At 56.1% G+C, this 18,847-nt stretch overlaps 1 protein-coding gene across 4 annotated transcripts in view; it reads right to left on the bottom strand.

Annotated features, from left to right (window-relative positions):
- Positions 1 to 1,783: 1,783 nt before the first annotated feature.
- Positions 1,784 to 18,847, bottom strand: part of CACNA1E (calcium voltage-gated channel subunit alpha1 E) — a 150,284-nt gene continuing 133,220 nt past the window's right edge. For 2 of the 4 annotated variants that reach the window (XM_055815155.1, XM_055815158.1), the window contains 10 exons: positions 13,909 to 14,005; positions 12,082 to 12,187; positions 10,814 to 10,921; positions 10,182 to 10,282; positions 9,778 to 9,884; positions 9,029 to 9,137; positions 7,590 to 7,718; positions 5,882 to 6,062; positions 5,586 to 5,779; positions 1,784 to 5,006 (listed from right to left, as the gene is read on the bottom strand). In XM_055815155.1, the coding sequence (XP_055671130.1) occupies positions 4,467 to 5,006; positions 5,586 to 5,779; positions 5,882 to 6,062; positions 7,590 to 7,718; positions 9,029 to 9,137; positions 9,778 to 9,884; positions 10,182 to 10,282; positions 10,814 to 10,921; positions 12,082 to 12,187; positions 13,909 to 14,005 (1,672 nt within the window). In that variant the 3' untranslated portion in view covers positions 1,784 to 4,466. Of the gene's footprint in view, positions 5,007 to 5,585; positions 5,780 to 5,881; positions 6,063 to 7,589; positions 7,719 to 9,028; positions 9,138 to 9,777; positions 9,885 to 10,181; positions 10,283 to 10,813; positions 10,922 to 12,081; positions 12,188 to 13,908; positions 14,006 to 18,499; positions 18,597 to 18,847 lie in introns of those variants that run through there. The other 2 variants (XM_055815154.1, XM_055815156.1) reach the window with 2 other exon arrangements.

The following is an 18,847-nucleotide window of genomic DNA, read 5'->3' as shown; positions in this document are numbered from 1 at the left end:
CGCCTCTGACTGCTGGAGAACTCTCTGTGCTTTAAACAGCTCTGCGAAAAAGAAATACAAGACCTGACTTCAGCATCTTTGCTTGACAACTCACCCATGAGCTTTGGACCAGGCAACAGCATCTGAATCCACTTGACATCTGCTGGGCACAGGCGTGGAGGGGTGACCAAGCTCGCTGAACCTCCCAAAGTCCCAGATCCCGACAGGTTTTCCAAGCCAAACCCTTCCTTGCATTTCCCCAGCACTACGATGTCATTGCGGTGCTGTCAGCTTTCCCCAGCCATTTTGCTGCGGTGCTGCTGTTAACAGCCTCAGGCTCTCCTGGTCCCAGCCCCCTCATAGCCCCCAGACCCCCGGTACCCCCCAGCTGGTGTGTCTGGAGGCAGCCAGGCATAAGCCGCAGCTCCCCTGGGATGATGACCCTTCCCAAATGTGCTCCCTGCCTCTCTCCTTCACAGCCCCCACCCCGTCTGGGGACCACAGGGATGCCAGGGCAGCACTGTGCCCATGCTGGGGAACACCCATCCTATGTGATGGGGCTGCCCAGCACAGGCTGTGTGCCACCCCTCCCTCCCATGGGGACCTATTTCAGGGGTCCAGCATCTCACCCAGGGTGCCCGCAGCCCCACCAGCGTTGGGGGGTGCCAACAATATAGGGTCTGTGGCAGTTCTTTACAACAAGGTTTTATTTTTCTTTCTTTTTGACAAAAAAAAACCCCAACATTGAAGTTGAACATTGCCGTCAGTCAGTTTGGTTCCCCGTTTGGGTCCAAATGAGCGTGTTACGTTACATCCTGCCCCAGTGCCTGGGGGGTGAAGGCAGAGCATTTCCCACCCACCCACCTTCCCTTGGCCCCAGGAGCTGCCAGCCCCACACTGGGGGGCTCTGCCCTCCGAGGCCTCACGGGGGGACAGGAGGAGGGTGCTGGGACAGCCAGCCCGGAGGGGATGGCAGAGCTCCATTCTCCAGGGCTGCCTCAACTCCCCACACACCCTCTGCAGTCCCCACAGGACAGAGCTTCAAGCCCAGTCCCAGCACCAAACTGGGAACTAGATGCATGCTACTGGTGAACTCCTGCCTAAGCAGGGGCTTGTCCTGTGCGGGCAGAGGTTGAAACACATCCCCCGCTTTCTCATCCTCCCACGGTCAAGCACAGCCAGCAGCCACTGATGGCGAGCGCAGCGACAGATCCCCGGTGTCTGGAAGGTGAAGATGTCCAATAAACCACGGATGAGAGATCGTACAGCAGCAAAGTGAGTCCAGCACCTTGAAAAGCAAGACGCAGGCTGCAATGGCACCTCGGGGCTGGTTTTCTTTCCCCCTTGGCATAGTCTTTTCTGTGGTTCTCCTGGGGGTTGTTTTTGGTTTCAGAGGCGTGCTTTGGAGGTGCCACCTTGTCCCTACGGGTCCCTGCTTGCTCTCCTGCCATAGGAGCGGGACCACCGGCTATTGCAGGAGAGACAGGAGCAGGCTGGTTTTGGGCCCCCTTGGGGAAAAAAGGGGCTCTGTTTCACTTCATACAGTTCTGTACGTTAGCAAAACACAGGGCTTACTTATCAAAATAGCTTGGGTCTGGACGCCGCAGCCCACTGCCACGTGCGGATGCGCCCCGAGGAGCTCTGCCCCAGCCTGGACCACCAGTGCAGAGCATCGCAGCACACTGCTTGCTGACCCCATTCTGGGGCCCAAGAAAGAAAAACACCCAAAGCTTGAAATCCGCATGAAATGTACCCCCCACTTTGGGAGCATCCCTCCCTCCCTCCCACCCAATAGGCACAGACACAAAAAGCCACCCTCTTCCCTCCTCATGGGCTGTTACTCAGAACCCGGCGTATTGTCAGACACCTTTCTGCATTTAGAAGTAGACGATGCCAGCACCTATATTTAGAGCATGTATGGCATTGTCTCCCCTGGCCCCAGCCCCCCCACATCCCTGGGCCTGGCCCCCACGCACGATCCCATGCTGCCCATCAGGCCTGCCTCCTCCAAACTCCGGCACAGGCAGCAATGCTCCAGCAGCTTCGGGTGGAAGCCACAAACTGCTCGCAGGTGGCTGGAAGGGGACAGACGATGACCAGAGGGGGACAGGAGATGCCCATGCCATCAGCCAGCACCAGGGACCTTCCCCACAGCTGCATGGGGCATGGTTTGCCCCCAAGCACCTAGGTGGAGGATGCAGGAGCTTAGCCAGAGGGATGGAGAGGGCCTCCTGGGGAAGTCTGGAATCCTTTGGCAGCTGGAAGTGTCCGTTCAGGAAGCACGGGGCCAGCAGGGACCCACCGAGGCAGTAGGAGGTTTTGGCTCCACAAGGGCAGCTTGACCATAAGAAAGAGAGGGTTTGGTCCACGATGGAGCCCAGGTGTGGGCAGCCTTTGGAGCTCATGGGATTTGCTTCTTGCAAAGCAGAGCTCATCTGGGAGAGCTCACAAAGTGATCGGGGCAGAGGCTGATCTGCACATGCAGGAGCAGGCCAGTTTGTGCCCATAGCATCTTCTGGTTAGGAGAAGACATGGGTTATTCATGACCAAAGCAAAGCCTGGCCAGAGCTGCTGTTCAGCTAGCCAAAGGGGCTGGAGAACAGCCCTAAGGACCCAGACCACCACAATTCGCAGCAGAGCAAAGCCATGGGACGAAGGCACTGCCTGCCCCTGCCCAGCCCAGCAGGCTGAAGGCCACGTCCTGTCTCCACATACGTGGCCACACCTGGCCCAGCCACACCGACCAGCCCCCCAGCCCCCAGAGCAAGCCCTTCCCTGAGGCTCCAAGGGCACAGCACCCTCCAGCTCCCCAGGACCATGCTCAGGCTGACAACAGACAAACCTCACAGCAGAAACACACCAGTGATCGCCAGGGTGAGCCACCCACCACCACAAGGCCACCAGAATCTGCCCAGGCTGGCAAAGCATCGCACCCACAGTCAAGGGTGTGTGCGGATCATCAGAGCTGACAGCACATAACTACCAGATTAATTAATGACTGGCATTGGAAGGTGACCCTGTACTGCATTTTCAGTACCTGCAGGAGGCCTGAGCCACCCCGCTCACCCCCTGGACCATGCTCCTCTCCCAGAGCCCCGCCGGCTCCCAGAGATGCACCTACCCCTGCACCAGGCCCATGGGGTTTGCAAACCCAGCCCACCCCCACGGCAGCCCCCCTGGGAGCGGGCAGGGGCCAGGGCTGCAGGGGAAACTGAGGCAGAGGAGGTGCCAAAGCCAGGTTCCTCTGCCAGGAGGACACACTAGGGTACCGTCAGGCATGCATGTACATCTTCTCTCCCCTGCAGACATGGGAATTTTCTTTTCCTGGCAAAACACAACACAGAGGCCTCTGAGAGGTTTGGCGTCAACCCCTCAGCACCATTGGCACCAGGCGAGCCGTACGCCCAGGGACACCCCCGTCCTCGTCCCTTAGGCATCCCGCCCCAGCACAGCACAGGGCTGCCCAAAGACCCCCTCGCCACAGCCACCTCTGACGGAGAAAATACCATTCCCAGCGCTGGAAACGGCCAGGGCAGGGCGAGGGGAGCAGGGTGATATTCCCAAAGCTCTGCTACAGCGACGGGTGCGCAGCAGCTTCCCAGGGAGGCTTGATCCTGCCCCGCCAAAGGGGGTGCAGGCAGTGACAACCCCAAGGGGCTCCCCAGCATTGTCAGATGATTAAAACAAATCCATGTATGTGTATATCTTTATATATACAGCATATAAATATATATACACACACATACCGTATATACACACACAGGCACACCTAGAGTTCTCTGTATATAAATAAATATATGATGGTGGGAGACAGGATACATTTGGCAGCACTGAGCACCCCCCACCCTGCTCCCACCTGCCCCGGTACAAACCAGTTGGTTTTGGTTTTGCCACCCCCAACAGGCAGAGCCGCTCTGGTCTGCCCAGTGCACCCCAACCCCTCAGCCCCCGCACCCCAACATCACACCTCGCCCCTTTTCTGGGCTGGATGAGAACCTCGGGGAGGGAAATCGAAAGCCACAGCAGCACGAGCCCGAGCGACAGAGCAAAGGGGGGCCCTGGTACCCTCTCGCTGGGACTGTCTGGCCTCGGGGAGCGGAAAACCATCAGGACGAGCCTTCCCGGGGGTCCCGCTCAGGACAGGGAGCGGGGCCGCGGCTTGGGGGGGTTCTCACTTGTCCCCCAGCACACACACCCAGCCAGGCTGCTCCGCTGCCCATCAAATGCTTCTCTGTGCAGAAAAAAAAAGTGATAGTAATAAATGAAAGTCGACAGATTTTAATTTTTTTTTTGCACAAAGACTTTTTTTCTTTTTTTTTTTTTTTTTTTTTCTTCCCCTCCGTTCCGGTCGGTTTGGTTTTCTCCTTTTCCCCTGCACTTGGTTTTGGTTTTGTTTCATTCCCAGGCGTGGCGAAGAGCATGCATTGGAGAGGGGCAGGGCAGCGGCAGGGCGGCGGGGAGCTGAGATGGGGCTGGGCGGGCAGCTTCTAGCACTTGTCATCTTCCTCGGTGTCGCTGAGCACATCGATGCTGGCCCCGCACATCACGCCCTGCCCTGCCCCTCGCCTCCGCCGCCGGTAGTGCCCGTTGGGCATCTGCCAGCTGTGCCGCAGCGGCGGGGCTGAGCCGATGGTGTTGGAGCGGCCGAGGCTGGTGGCGACGGCAGCCTCAAAAGTGAGCGTCTCCTCCTCACCGCAGTCTGAGGCATGCGAGTCGTCGTGCAGGGCCAGGTAGGGCTCCGAGATGTAGCGTTGCGGGGTGGACTGTCGGCTCTGCTTCCCTGCCGGGGAGCTGGAAGACTCGGTCAGGCCGGCGGCGTTGCGCTCCAGGGTGGAGGAGAGAAGCGGAGACCCCCCCTCGCTCTCATCGGCGGGCGGCGAGGCATCTCCAGCGTGCCGCAGCATGGAGGCGTAGGAAAGGAGGGGCCGTGGCTTGGGGGGCACCGGCGGGAGCTGGCGGCGGCCTCGCCGGGGGGTGCTGGTGTCCGAGATGGAGGGGATGGAGCTTTCGCTCAGGGAGCCCATTCCCTGCAACGCACCAAGACGCAATGGGGAATACAGGGGCGACAGGCAAAGCCATGCACCCACTCCCCCCAACCCCAAGCCTGGGGTCTCTGGAGCATCCTCCCTCTTGGATGAGGCCCCGCCGCACCCTTGCCTGCCCCATCCCGGCCTCAGGGTCTGCTCCATGGATGAGGATGGTGTCTGCTCTTGGTGGTCAAAAGTAAAAAGCACCCACAAACCCAGGACGGGAGGAGCTAATGGCTCGCCAGCTGCCAGTTTCTACGGGCAGTATCTCCGTGGGCTTCAAGCACACTCAAGCACTGGCATTTCCAGGCTTGTGGAGCTGGGACGCCTCAGCCTTGGCAGGGAGCAGATGCCACAGTGGTGAGAGGATCAGTGTGGAGATCCACCCCTCTTCCCAAATGCTCTACAGGGTGCTCAAGCAGCCCCAAGCTGTTCAGTTCACAGGGGACAAAGAAATGCCTCTGTAGGGAGGAGAGACAGTGCAGAGCTCCTGGAGTTGGGGCTTATCTTCCCGATTTTGGCAAGGAGCCTTTTCTACACCTCTGTTTGTGCTTAGGAAGGGGGTTTTGTCACACCCACCTGCCTGTTGGGTGTCTGGGACCTGCCTTCGCTGGGTGACCGGGACTCGCGCCGCCGCTCTGGCGACTCGTCGTGTGCCTGGGGACTCCTCTCTTCAGAGTTGCAGCGGGAGATATCGGGGGACAGCAAGTGCTTGCGCTCTTTGGATCGGCCCCGCTCCCTGCCGCCTGAGCGATGCCCGTCGGACCGGTGGCCTGCAGGACATCCCCGTCAATCCCCACTGCCCCCTCCCCAGGAGCAGATGTTCAGCTGGGGGGGTTTGGCATTGGTATGGGATGGCACCCGTCCTTGCTTACCCGAGTCAGTGTTGAGGCGCCGGGCGGAGAGCTGGAGTGAGGAGTGGTAGCTGCGCCGGCGGGACTTGTAGGTGTTGTCGCTGCTGCGCTCCATGGAGAACTCGTCCAGCCAGGAGCTGTTGGTGCGCTTGTCCCGGATGGTGGAAAACGATCGTCGCATCGAGCTGGTGTCTGTCACCACCTGCAAGCAACCCCGGCCAGCCGGGGAGGGAGTTAGCACCAGGCAGGGCTGGGGGGATGGCGGCCGAGCAATTACCAGTTCACCTGCCATCACTGGCACACCAGCTTCTGGGATGGGGAGATTTGGGGGGGGGGGGGGGGGGGGGCAGGCAGCCAGCCTGAGCCCAGCACTCCCATATTATCTCTGCACAAACGAGGGGTGGGAGGAAAGTGGGGTTTAGACTTTGTGCTCGTGGGCTCCCCTTCCCCAGCCGGCCAGGAACCATGCTCCACAAGCAAAGCCAGAGACAGCAATTGAAGCCAAGGTGCTGAGTGTTGGGGGAAGAGCAGCAGCATCCCACCCCAGGTACGGAGACATGGAGAGTACCAGACGGTTGCCACCCTGGCATCCCTCCCCACCTTGCCAACAGGGTCAAGGGCAGCGAACAGAGACATCAAAGAAGAAACCACTGACAGAGGGGATCCTTCAGTGCCCTTCACTCCATGTTTATTTTCCCAGCTGCTGCCACTTTTTCAAACCCCTCCCCAGTTGTCCTTTATTCCCACAACCCCATCCCCTTCCCCTGCACTCATTCCCTCTCTCCCTGCTCACGCTGTTGTTTTAACTTTCCTCTTCTTTTCTTTCTTTCTCCCATGCTTGTCCTTTCTACCTTCTCCTTTCCTTCTAGCTTGTGTTCTCACATGTTTTGTGGAAAACATCACTACCTCCTAGATTTTCGTTTGCTTTATTCTAGCAGATTTTTGCCCCTGCAGCTGCAGGCCATTCTCCCTGTCTCCTCTCCTCCCGCCATACCCTTTCTTGCTCCTATCCCCTCCTTCTGATCATCTCCCCCACTGCCAAATGGTCAATAAAACCCATGAAGTAAAGCCTCCCTTCCTTTTCACACCCCCCAAAGTGCCATGACATATCACATCAGCACCAACAGCAGGACCTGGTGCTTGCACCACCACCTCTGTGAGGAAGCAGACCCAGAGACTTCACAGCAAAACCAAACCCCACAAAAGTGTCTGTGTCTTGGTGGAGGCTGAGTACAAGACAGAACAACAGAGAACTGGGCAGACAAACAAGGAGGTGAGATGTGGCTTGGTTCCCCTGGACAGACGGAGAAGCGTGTGCATTGGGACAACAGGAAAGGAAGGAAAAGGTGTTTTGTCACCTGGGAGATCATCTGACAGTTGGGCTGGGACTCCTCGAATCTCAGCCAGTGCCCAGGGCTGAAGGAAAGGAGGGGTGTCCCACTGTGGGGGGACCCTGCAACCTCCCAGCATGGCCCTGCTCCACCGTGGACCTTCCACATGAGCAAGGAGATTGGTTCCCTGGCTGCAGGCTGCTGCTGGTGTCCCCCATGTAGAGGAACAGCAGCTCTTCTACTTGTGCAGCACCCCAAAGATGGGGAGATGCTCCGATATTGGGCTGCTGGGGAAGCCATGTGGCTCACAGGACTTGCTCAGTGCAGAGGGAAGCCCCAGTGTTACCTGGTAGGCTTTGCTTGGACCCGGCACCCGTGGGGGCTTTGCTTGGTTTTACCTGGGGATCCACAGTGAGACGAGGCATGGAGGAGGCCCTCCCAGAGACAGCATGGTCCTGAGTGTCCACGGGAAGGTAGCTGCCACGGTTAGAGGGCTGCACTCTTTGAAACTCCCTAACCTCTGGCTCCTAGAAATAAACACACAGCCAAGCTCTTGGGATGGGGTTGGGGCAGGGCAGCGTGCTGCTTCTGCCCCGTCTGTAGGGCACAGCCCTGCTTGCTCTCACCTGGGGGCAGAATTTAAGTGGGCCAAAAAGAGAGTCTAAGACATATCATCCGACATGTCACCACTGAAAAATACTCTCTGATCCACAATCTGCTGCAGGTGAGCCCAGACGTGGTGCTTCAGGCTTGCCTGATGGCCAATTCATCCTGCACCTCTTCAGTGGCAGTGGAAACCCTGCCTGGATCTGGTGATGCCTTGACTGCCTGGGCTTTAACACCTTCTCCTTTTGCCAGAAGGGGACAAACTTACAGGATTTTCTCTCTGACCCTGCTTTAAAGAATTTCTGACCACATCCCCATTAAAAGAAAGCACACATCCCAGTTTAGGGGACTCTCTTGTACAGGACGTGGTGTCAAGGAGATGGGCAGGGAGTGACCCTGGAGATCTGCTAGAAGGTGACCTTATGGGGAGGGGGCAGTCTCACCTGCCACCTCCCCGCTGGCAAGACAGTGGCGTGGGCAGGGTGGCCGAGGCAGGGGACACCTGCCCGCGCAATACACAGCTCACACAGAGTATTACAGACCCCAGGGACATGGACCGGGCTGGAGATGCACAGTGGTACAACACTGCATCCAACAAACGTCGGGGTGGTGCGTGAACGCACACACACAGACATGGAGAGATATATACAGATATGTCTATATATATTTACACACACACAGACAGACGCTGCTGCTGCTGGCCGGCATGTGTGTGAGGCCAGAGGGGTGTGCTCCTGTTGGAGACGGTTTGACAGCTTGGTTTGGGACTGGGGACACCAGCACTGACAACAAAATGAACATGAATCCAAAAAACATCAGATACCATCACTCAGCATGGAGTAACCCACTGAAATGAGCACTCAGTGGAAAAAAGAGCAGCCTGTGAAGAGAAGGATATTTTACTGCAGGACATCGGACCTTGGTCACAGCTCTTGCCCCAAAAGAACTTGCCTGCCACCACCAGCCAGGCCTGGTCCAGGGATGGCTGCATCTCCAGCGCCTGGGCAGAGGCGAGGGGCCAGAACCCGAGCTGAGGGACATCCAGGGACATTTGTCCCCTGCTTTGGATCTGTATGTGACTCAGCAGCTGCCATCCCTCCACTGTACTCGCTGCCACAGGGGCAGGGAGCAGCATTTTGCCACCATGCCAGCAGCCCCACACTTCCCCGTGCCCACCAGCATCCCCACCGAGATCACACGCGAGCGCCTGCCAGGCAGTGTGTGACTTTACCAAAGACTGGTGCTCCTGGAACTGCCCGTGGGCCGGATCCATGCACGCCAGCTGGAAGATCTCCTGTGGTGAGAGTGGGCTCAGGGAGGGGAACCCACTTCGGCTGCTCCTGCAAAGACAGTCCAGCTTCAGGGAGGCCACAAGGTGGGTGCTGCCATCACTGGGCATTGCCTCTCCAGCGGCTTAGAGCTGGGGAGCCCCCATGCTTGCCCCTGAGCCTGTCAAGACCCCTAGGACAAACATCATGTTCCTTGGAGAGCTGAAGTGGTGCCCAGGCAGGAGAGGACACCAGTGCCCCAGGTCCCATGGCAGCAGTGGGGACATCTCAAGTGCAGTGCCAGCAACTCCCACCATCTCGTTCCCACCAGCCAGGGTGCTGGGATCCCGCACCGACCCTGCACCACCCAGGAACCCACTGCTCAGCTGCCCTCGTGGCTCAGGGCCATCCCAGTCCCTCCTAGGTAAGACAGCTTGCACGTCGTGCTGGGATTGCCCTGTGAGAAGAGGGACCACGCAGACACCTGGCCATCCCCCTTGGCCACCTCCGCTGCTGTTGGCGATGCTGACACCCACCAGCTACCTGGAATCCTGCAAAAGCTTTGTGCCAGGGGCCTGGACTGGGTTTCCCCTGTTCTCAGCAGCTCCTTAACCCTCTGTGCATCCCAGTGCCAGCTCCAGAGAACAAAACGAGGGCTGCAGGAACAGAAAAGAGACCGGACGACCTCCCTCCTCCTCAGAACAATACTCACAGGCCCGAGAGGGTGTCTTGCTGGAGGTAAGGCAGAGCCTTCGCGTTCGAGATGATTTCCTGCGGCAAGGAGGATGGCTCCATGCGCTGGAACATGGGGGCATTTTTCTGTATTGAAGAAAGGTAGAAACTGAGCCTGTAGGAAATGCAGATGAACATCCAGTGCTTCACCAACCAAGCCCCTGCTGCTTGGGAAGGTGACAGCGTGCTCCTATTTGCTGCTGGGCAATGAGGTTGCAAGTACGCATGCCTTGTAGTCACCAAACCCCAATCTGTTCCACCATCTTCATCCCTCAGCTGCATCCCATGCAGCTGGCTGTACATTTGGTTGCGACATTGTGGGAAGCAGCAAGGGTGCTCTGAACAGCCCCATCCTGCCCACGACATGCCCTGGCTGAGCCTCACCTGCTCCTCCAGCTGCTGCCGCTGCTTCTTCGCTTTGCTCTGCTTGTAGTAATCCATGATCATCATGGCTGCATATATTTTGCCAACAGTCAGGTCAGAGGCTGAGAGCATAAGAGGGAACAAAGTGGGGACACTTGTGTCTTAACAGAAACAGCAGGTCTGGACACTAGCACAGATCTTGGGAAGAGCCCTGCTGAGGGATACTCTGGTCACCCTCAAACTCTGCTCGCCACTCCAAAAGAGAGATGAACACCCAGACACTCCATGTGGAGATAAAATGGATGGAGATGGCTCAAAAGCATCCTCATCAGCCACCAAGACACACAGCCTCATCACATCATCAGATGTAACAGAGCAAGAAATGCTCAGCCTCCTGCCCCAGTATGCTCCAGAGATGATTTGCAGGAGACTCAGGGTCTGGCAGTAGATCCCTGCAAACTGGGCTATTTTCAAGAGGGTTCCCAGGCAGCCAGGCAGAGCAAGGCAGAAGCCAGCCTGTAGGAACACCGACTCTTTTCCCACTTCTCCCCAAGCTGGGGACAGGTCTGATTGGTCCCCACCTCCCTTTGGGAAGAAGTTGTTGCAGGTTTGATGGCAACTTGGCAGTGATGACAGCCCGCAGAGAGACTCACTTTTTGGCATGGGTACCAACAGGTCAAGCATCTTCTGGGACAGGTGAGGCCAAATGGTCAGGATCTCCTTTTGAAGTTCAGAGTCTAACTGCTGCCAATCTGCACCACCTTGAACAGCAGGGTGAAAAATGGCCCATGTACATCAAGATCTGGCACCAGGGTGCAACTAAAACCACCCCTTTCCCATCCTGAAGTGAGGTCCATGAGCAGCAACAAGCTCTCCGGGCTGGGAGGGCCATCTTGCATCAGTGAGCCTGGTCTCCTGCTCTCACAGGGAAACTTTCCTACCATCCCCTCCATATGTGCCTCCATCTCCCCATCCCCTGCCCTCCCACTCAAAGCTGCCATCCTCAAGCTCGCCTTGGGTCCGTCTCTACGGTTCCAATCCTACTCCAGCCCACACACACCTGCTGCTGCCCCACTTTCTCTTTTCTGGTGAGCAGATCATGTGCTGGTGAAAGAGCAGCTCCACTTGGTAGAAATTCTTAAATACTTGGCAATGCTCTCTGCAAGGAGAGCAGAGCACTCTGGCCAGCAGTGAAGGGGTTTGCTGAGCTTAGGAAGACCCAGGCTCAGAGGGATCTGTCACCATGTGCCAATTGGAGACATCCCAGCCCAGGGCAACTCAGACTGGGCTGCAGGAGACCCAGGTTCAAATCTCTGCTTTATCTAGAGGGGCTTGAACGCCTTGTTTCAAGATGCAAGGAGCTGTTTGAGCACTGGGCTTTTGCTGGTATCTTGCCCTGGTTGGGTTTTCTTCCAACAGCTGAGCTGTTCCTAGGGGATGTTTTATTGAAAATGGCAGGTTTCTTCAGAAAGTTTTTGATCTGATGAATCAGAGCGTTTTCAGCAATAACAACAAAGCAGGTTTTCCTGCTCTGAACATTTTGTCTTCCCCAAGAGAGAGACTGCTGTTCCTCACAGCCTTAGGAAGCCAAGCACATGTGATCATTCCCCTCCTTGGTTTGGTTTTGTACATGAGGAGGGGAATTCTCCCTCTCCTCCATTACACAGTGGACATCAAGCTGTTTCTGCTCTCTAGAAGCAGCTTCTAGTGGAAAACTAGCCACCTCTTCCCTAAAGAAACAGGGTTTTTTATAGAAAGCGGCAGAAATTTGCCTGTTCAAGGTAACCACTTCCATCCACGTGCCAGGCTCTGGGAAGCCAACACCAATTTGGCTGTGATGTCCTCAGCCTGCCCAAAGGATGAGTGCTGGTCACACTGAAACCTTCCTGGCTCTGTCCCCTCTCTCCCCCACTGACCTTACCTTTGGCAATTTTGATGTCCAAGGCTGTGCGTATCAGCGCCATCAAGGTGGAGGTAAAATGGACCGTCATGTCCTCGGCCACGGGCATGTTCATCAGCACCAGTCTCTGCGCAAGAGAGAGAAGAAAACAGCGGACGGAAAACAATATCGAAAAACACATCGACCAGGCTGGAGGAAAAGAAATTAAACATTAAACAAAAGGGAAAAAAATAAAAATTAAAAAATAAAAAGCAACAAAGAGTGTCAAAACAGCACAGCCAAAAAAGAAGGGCAAGGATCACCCCACCCCCCCCACCCCCCGGCTCCTTCCACCCCAGGACACCGGCTCACTGCCTTCCAGGGCTCCTCCTGCACCCAAGGAACAGCCCCTGAGCCCCCCTCCCCATGGCACCGGGGCTGCCACGGCACCTCCCGGCACTTTTGGGAAGACACACCTGATCCATCAGGGGTGCGGGCATGGGGAGTGCTCAGGGAGGGGAGAAGGGGCTCAGGTTTCCATTCCCAGGTAGTTTGACTTTCCAACTCTCAACCCTTCCCACCTGGGGCAGGGGAGAGGAGGGTCCCTAACCTTCAGGGACTTCAGATCAGCTGGATTCCTCTAGCATGCTACATCCTGGCGCTCCCTTTTTGCGTCTTTCAGAGATGAAGTTTGCCAGCACATGCACAGGGACCAAATTATCCAAGGGTGGGGAAGGAAAGGAGGGGTAAAGAAAGTGCAGAAGGAAAGAGAGAAGGGCAATCAAGGCAGGTTAGACACGCCATGCTCCTTCCCCACCCTGGGCAGGCGGGGTGCAAACCGAAGTGACCAGATCCACTTTCCAGAGAGTATATTTTGCTTTGTGAATACCTTGGATCATCCCTTCCCTGCCCATTCCTTTTCACCTGGCTTCTCATGTCCTTTCCCTGCCTTCAAGCCTCAGTTTTATTCCTGGAAAAATGTGATGGTGGATGTACACGTGCGTGAGCGAACACACGAGAGTTGGAGAGGGTGGCAGCACATTTGCAAGTGTGCTGAAGTCCCCCCTTTGCTAGCCCTGAGTGCTGCTGAAAGGGCTGCTGGGCAGCAGCCCGTGGCCAAGAAAAGCTTTAATTTGCTCCAGACCTGGGCAACAGGTTCTATAGCTTCAGGTCTTGTCCTAGCAACTTCCATCCCACGTCCTTTAGGGTCTCCTATGCTCCTGCTCCATGCCTATGCAGCTGGGAGCACGCTGTGCCTGTGCCATGCGCCAGCTGCAGCCACCACCCCAGGTGGAACAAGGGGGTAAAACTCAAGAGACACCTTTTGAAGGCACCTGGCTTTGCCTTGCACAAGCCATCCTTTGGGATAGCTCGTGCCAATGTGCCTGGCTGCTCACGCACTGCAGAGCTGCTCCTACAGGCTATGTCCTTGCTGCCCACCTGCTTCCCATCTCTTTAGCCCTGTTTCTGCGCTGGCAAGGACAAGGGTGGTTCCAAGCCCATGGTCAGCAAGCTCCTAAGGACACCTCGCTCCCCTGCCTGTGCTACAGGGTTGCTCCTCACCTCATCTTCTCCAGCCCTCCCACTTCCACACTATTGCTGACCCTGCCCCTCCTCTGCCACTGGGGTCCTCCACCCCAGAGCTCCCAGGGCTTGTGAGAGACCACAGCAGCATCACATACGTGGGCAGTGGAGACCAGCCAGCGTGGCCAGGGCTCCTCTGAGCACACCAGGCTCCCCAGGAGTGAGCTAAACACATGCTGGATACCCCCAACGCCTCCCCGGCTCCCCGCAGCCCACCTCCCGCAGCTCCCTCGAGCCCCGGCTCCTGCTCAACTCTAGCCCCCGTAGAAGGAAGGGTTGATCTACCTTATAGGCCACTTTGGAAGGACATCTCTTGCCGAGGCCTAGCGGTGGTGACATAAGAGTCAGCATTTCATACATCTCAGTGTAATGGATTCGGCCACTGCTCATGAAGGGGGAAGGGGAGGGAGGGAGATGCAGAGAGAGAGGAGGCATTCCCAGAGAGCAGAAAAAAAAACGTACAAACAAAAATAGTACAGGAAAACAGGAGAGAAAAAACAAACGGACAAACAGGAAAAGAACAGGAAACCCGTTAATCAAGGCAAATCATACATGAGAGACTGTCCTGATGTGGATTTATAGCACTGCTCACACAGACCCAGGAATGCTGGCAGAAGGCAACTCACCCCTCGCCTCTCTGCTGCTGGCCTCAAGCGCCTGTCTCGCTAGCAGTCTGGGAGTCCTCCTCTGCTCTCAACCCCTTTCCTAAAGCCCTCCAGCAGCCCCCACCTTGTCCCACAGGTTCCAGGGCTGTGTGCGAGTGGTATAAATCAGATACACGGCACTCGAGCCATGGGTTATTTGAGATAACGGTGGTTTGCACCACAGTGCTCTGTGGCCTCCGTAGCATCTTCCCTCCCAGGGCGGGGGGCCGGGGTATTGCTTTGCATCGCCACCTAACCCATAGCCGGAAGGCTGTGTATCCCCAGCTCGTCAGGTCTATGCAATTGGGAGGCAGCATCTTGCATAGAAGGCAGTGGGCCAGGGTCACTTGTCAAAGGAAGATGCCCAGTTGCTTCCGTCTGGCTCTGCGGATGGACCACTTTCCCACCATGCACCAGTGCAAAAGGCATGCTGAATTGGCTGAAAAAACAAAACCGGGAGGAAAAGTTGTACATGCCATGCTCCCGCCCTGGCTCTCTCCCACATGCGGCTGCAAGTTCCACCAGGTTGGAGTTTAAAGAGTCTCAGCAGAGGCAGCTGTTTGGGCCTTCCAACATCAGGGTTTGTTTGGGTTTCCCAAGGGAGGCAGCTCGGAGGGACCCCACCTCGCGCTCCTCTGCTCTGTAAGAACCTGCCTAGGACCGCTGCAGTGAGGAACGCTACCAGGCCACCCGATGATGCCTCAAGCCCTCTGCCAGGCTGAGATATTTGGGCTGTCTCCCTCGCTCTGCACATCCAGGAGGCTGCTCAAGTACATCTCCCAGGGATCCTGGGCTTGGCCAACTCTTCTTCCCCTCGTGCCAGGCTTCTGTCCTGCACTGCAACACGTGGGATGGTTAACAGGCAAGGGCAAACTCACAACAGCAAAGGCATTGACCTTTACAGCTGGGCTGGGAGGATGCTGCTGGAGAGGAACTCATCTCGGCTGGGGTGGCCTGGGAGAGAGGACATTGCCAAAAAATTAAGCACTCCCTGTGGGATCTTGGCCTCTTCCCTACCCAGGTGCTCAGAGCAGTGTGGAAAGGGTAGAAGGTATCTCCTCTTCTCATGGGTTACCGCTGGTTTGGAAGCAACCCCTGGCCAAAGAGGCATCTGCCAAGACAAGACATGACATTTTGGGTATGAACTAATGGTGACAACCTGCAAGGGGAGCTGTTTGGGGTGCAGGCACAGACCAGGCTGGGCAAGCCATCTCCTTTGACACACCTAAACAGGGTGGTAAGAGGATTGATAACAACACTGGAGAATATTAAATGCGATGATCAAGAGGAAATATCCAGGTCCAGGAGTCCATAAGCAGTGCCTTGCAGAGCTGGATGTGCACCAACTCAAGGCATCTGAAGGGGAGAAGAATTTTCATGCAGGAACTTAGTGCAAAAAGGAAGTGAGACAGTGATCTTCCACCCACCCTTCCTCTCAGTACACTGTCTTTTGTACTGAGGTTCTCCACACAACAAAGGAGGAATGGATTTCCGCAAAAGGAAGAATCTGCAAAAGAAGGACCTCACAAGAACTCTGCTGTTCTCACAGACAGGCTGCGCACTTTGCTGCTTCTCAGAGTAGATATCCTAAAGCATTTTGAACAGCACAGCAAACCACATCTCCAGAGAGTGAAGCACGGGCAGGCACGTGGAAAGACATCCATCTGAACAGGATGGCTCCCAAGAGCTGGTCCAAGCATGGGTACATCCTTGATGGGAGAGCTGTCCTGTGCCTGGACAGAGATGCGACCTGCAGCTATGGCATAGGGTGGCTTGTAAAACGACCGGGCACTTAATGGCTCAGTCCTGGTACTCTGAGAGAACCCTGTGAGTGATGGGTTCACCTGGGGGGCATCTGTCCTCCTGTGGTTAGGAAATAAGTACTGTGCCATACAAGGCTGTTTGGAACAGAGCACCAGGACAGCAAGTGATGTGAGAGTAGATTCAGGAATAGGTCATGTCCACAGGGACTCCAGTGTCTATGGAGCATTCACCTGACCCGTGACCATCTCAAGGGCTACTTTAAGGGGGCAAAAGTGATGCCTTGGCTCACTTTTGCATGACTGCTAGAAGCAGAGGGAGTGAAGAAAGGCAGAGAGAGCCTCAATGAGTGGAGCAGGCTGCCAGGATAAAGACCCAGAAAGGTGTGGTTACAAGACCTGTTCTCCCCAGCACAAGGATGGATCTTGCTGAACTTTCACAGGAAGCCTTTCTGCATCAATGTCTCTTCGTTAGCCCACCTGCGGATGGCTTAGCAGGTGTGCTTCTGTACCATGCTGCACCACTGTGCTGCATCCTGAACTTGCCCAAGAACCACCTCTTCCAGAGCAAGCTCTCCACTGCTCCATGAACACACTGGTGGTTGTTTCTACAAGTCATAGTTGTCACATTGCCTGGAAGGATAGGGGTGTGGGCTCCAGCAAGGTGAACCTGTGCATTGTGATGTGCAAGGCAGGTTCACCAAACTGAAAGGTGAGCAAGTTGGGCTGGCATTTTGGGATATGGACCATGGTGGCAAGATGCAATGACCGTGTGGGTTTTGTTTCTTCATTGATTGCCTTTTGAAAATTGTTCCAAGGCAGTAGGAAGCCCTAAAAATCACTCGTGTCCTTGAAATATCTCATGCACAGGGAGGAGGAGACAGAGGTAAAGCAAGGATGAGATGGGCATGGTCTCCCTCACATGACAGCAGAAGCTGGTCTCACTCTCTTTGCCTTTACCTTCCCCGAGTTTATCCACCTTCACTGCTCTGTCCATCCCACAGTCAGCAGAAAGGCCAGACTGCTGCAGAGCTGCCTCTTCCCAGGAAGCACTACAGGTACCCTTCTGAGCACCAGGTGATCCAGCTTAGGAGAGCAGTGTTTGCCAGCAAAGCCCTGTTGTCAGTGGAGAAAGACTAGCAATTCCTTCTGAAGGTGTCTTCTGTCTGCAGGGACCTGGGGAAGTGTCCTCAGCAAAGCCACCATCCTTTTCCAGGGATGCAACAGAGAAGAGTGGAAAGACTGCAAGGAGCTCCTCCTTGAAGAGATGAGCCAGCTGAGATTCTCGCAAGAAATCTCCTATCCCCAAGTATCTCTTCGTAAATGAGATACTGAGCATCCAGGCCTTGTCTTGCTTGCTCTGCTTTACTTCTGGCGGTCTACTTCAAGATTTCAAATGTGTGCATTATCCCCACGATCAGCTGTGGAGGGTGACAGACCTGTTCCAGGGATGCTGGCTGGAAGAAGCATTTCTGATGTGGCAAGAGGATGTGGTGGCTACACCATGCCACAGCAAGGAACCCTCCTCCTCTGCAGAGTCAAGATTAAGGGCCAGGGGCATCTGAGCTCCCCTCGTACATCTCCTCAGATGCTGTGAGGAACTCAGAGGGAAGAGCAAGCTCTGTGGTCAATCCTTTCATGCCATGGACACAGACATAGGCATTGCGGCACTGGAGAAGGTGACAGGTGCAGGATTTTGCTCAACTGTCACCACAAAATAAAATTTAAAGTGCGAGTCAGAGAGACACAAGGAGGCCAAACTGCTGCCATGGACACATGGCCAGCAGCTGGGAGCTTGGTTCAAGCAGAAGGAGAGAAGCTGCTGAGCTCCGGAGACGTGCCCAGGTGCCACCACCTCCCAAGCAGGTCCGGCAAGCTAAGGGCAAGACTAGCAGGAGTCCTGCTCCCCAGAGACACAGTCATGTGTCCTCCAAGCACCACACTTAAGGCAGAGTCTCTTGGGTACAGCACAACATCCCCCAGGGAGAGGGGTCACCCTGGCCTCCCCATCCTCCCCCCAGTCCTCACTCTCCCAAACAATAGCAAAGTCTTCAACATCCTCCTGCTTTTGCTCCTCTCTTCTCTCCCCAGGAGCAAACCACGACTAAGCCTCCAAAAAACTCCTGCTCCCCACTTGATGGCACTTTGGGAAGGGAAGCCAAGCCGGGATGATGGCACCTGGCCCAGCACCCTTCGGGGGCTCTCTGTGCCGACGGAGCTGGGGCAGGGGGCTGGCTGGGGGACACAATTTGTTGAAACCCACCCTGGGAGGCTCTGAGCCCCCCTGGCCCCACTCATGCCTCCCCTCGCAGGGGACAGCTGCTGGCTCTGGGAGGTCGCGGACCTCTTTAAACTCGAAGGAAAGCAACGTCAGGGTTCCCTCGGGAGGCGCGGTGGCAGTGGAGCGGGGGGGAAGGAGGGGTGGATGGTGCGTCCCGTGGCCAGGTTGTGGCAGAGGACTGGGAGGCAAACCTTGCACGCCACCCTGTAGGGGCAGTTCTCTCCTAGGCCCAGAGGAGGCGAGATCACCCGTACTAATTTGTACATATCCTTATACGAGATCCTGCCGCTGCAAAGGAAGCACAGGTGGGTTAATAGGACACTAAGAGGGTGGAGGGGAGGATGGAGGGCTTAACTGGGGAATGCTGGGGCCATCTGTGGGGCAAGACCCCCAGGGGTGCATGGGCCTTCTCCTTCTGGCTCTATCAGACCCAGAGAGCAGAAAGCCGTGAGCATCAGCTACTGCCTTCTCCACCACGAGTCAGCTCATACCTCCTCACGCTGACCCATTTTGACCCTGGAGAAGGACAGTTTTGGTGG

The sequence above is a fragment of the Falco peregrinus genome, chromosome 10, assembly GCF_023634155.1.
Source record: "Falco peregrinus isolate bFalPer1 chromosome 10, bFalPer1.pri, whole genome shotgun sequence".
NCBI classification, from domain to species: Eukaryota; Metazoa; Chordata; class Aves; order Falconiformes; family Falconidae; genus Falco; species Falco peregrinus.
Note: the sequence above shows the minus strand (reverse complement) of the source record. Positions and strands in the feature narration are given on the sequence as shown.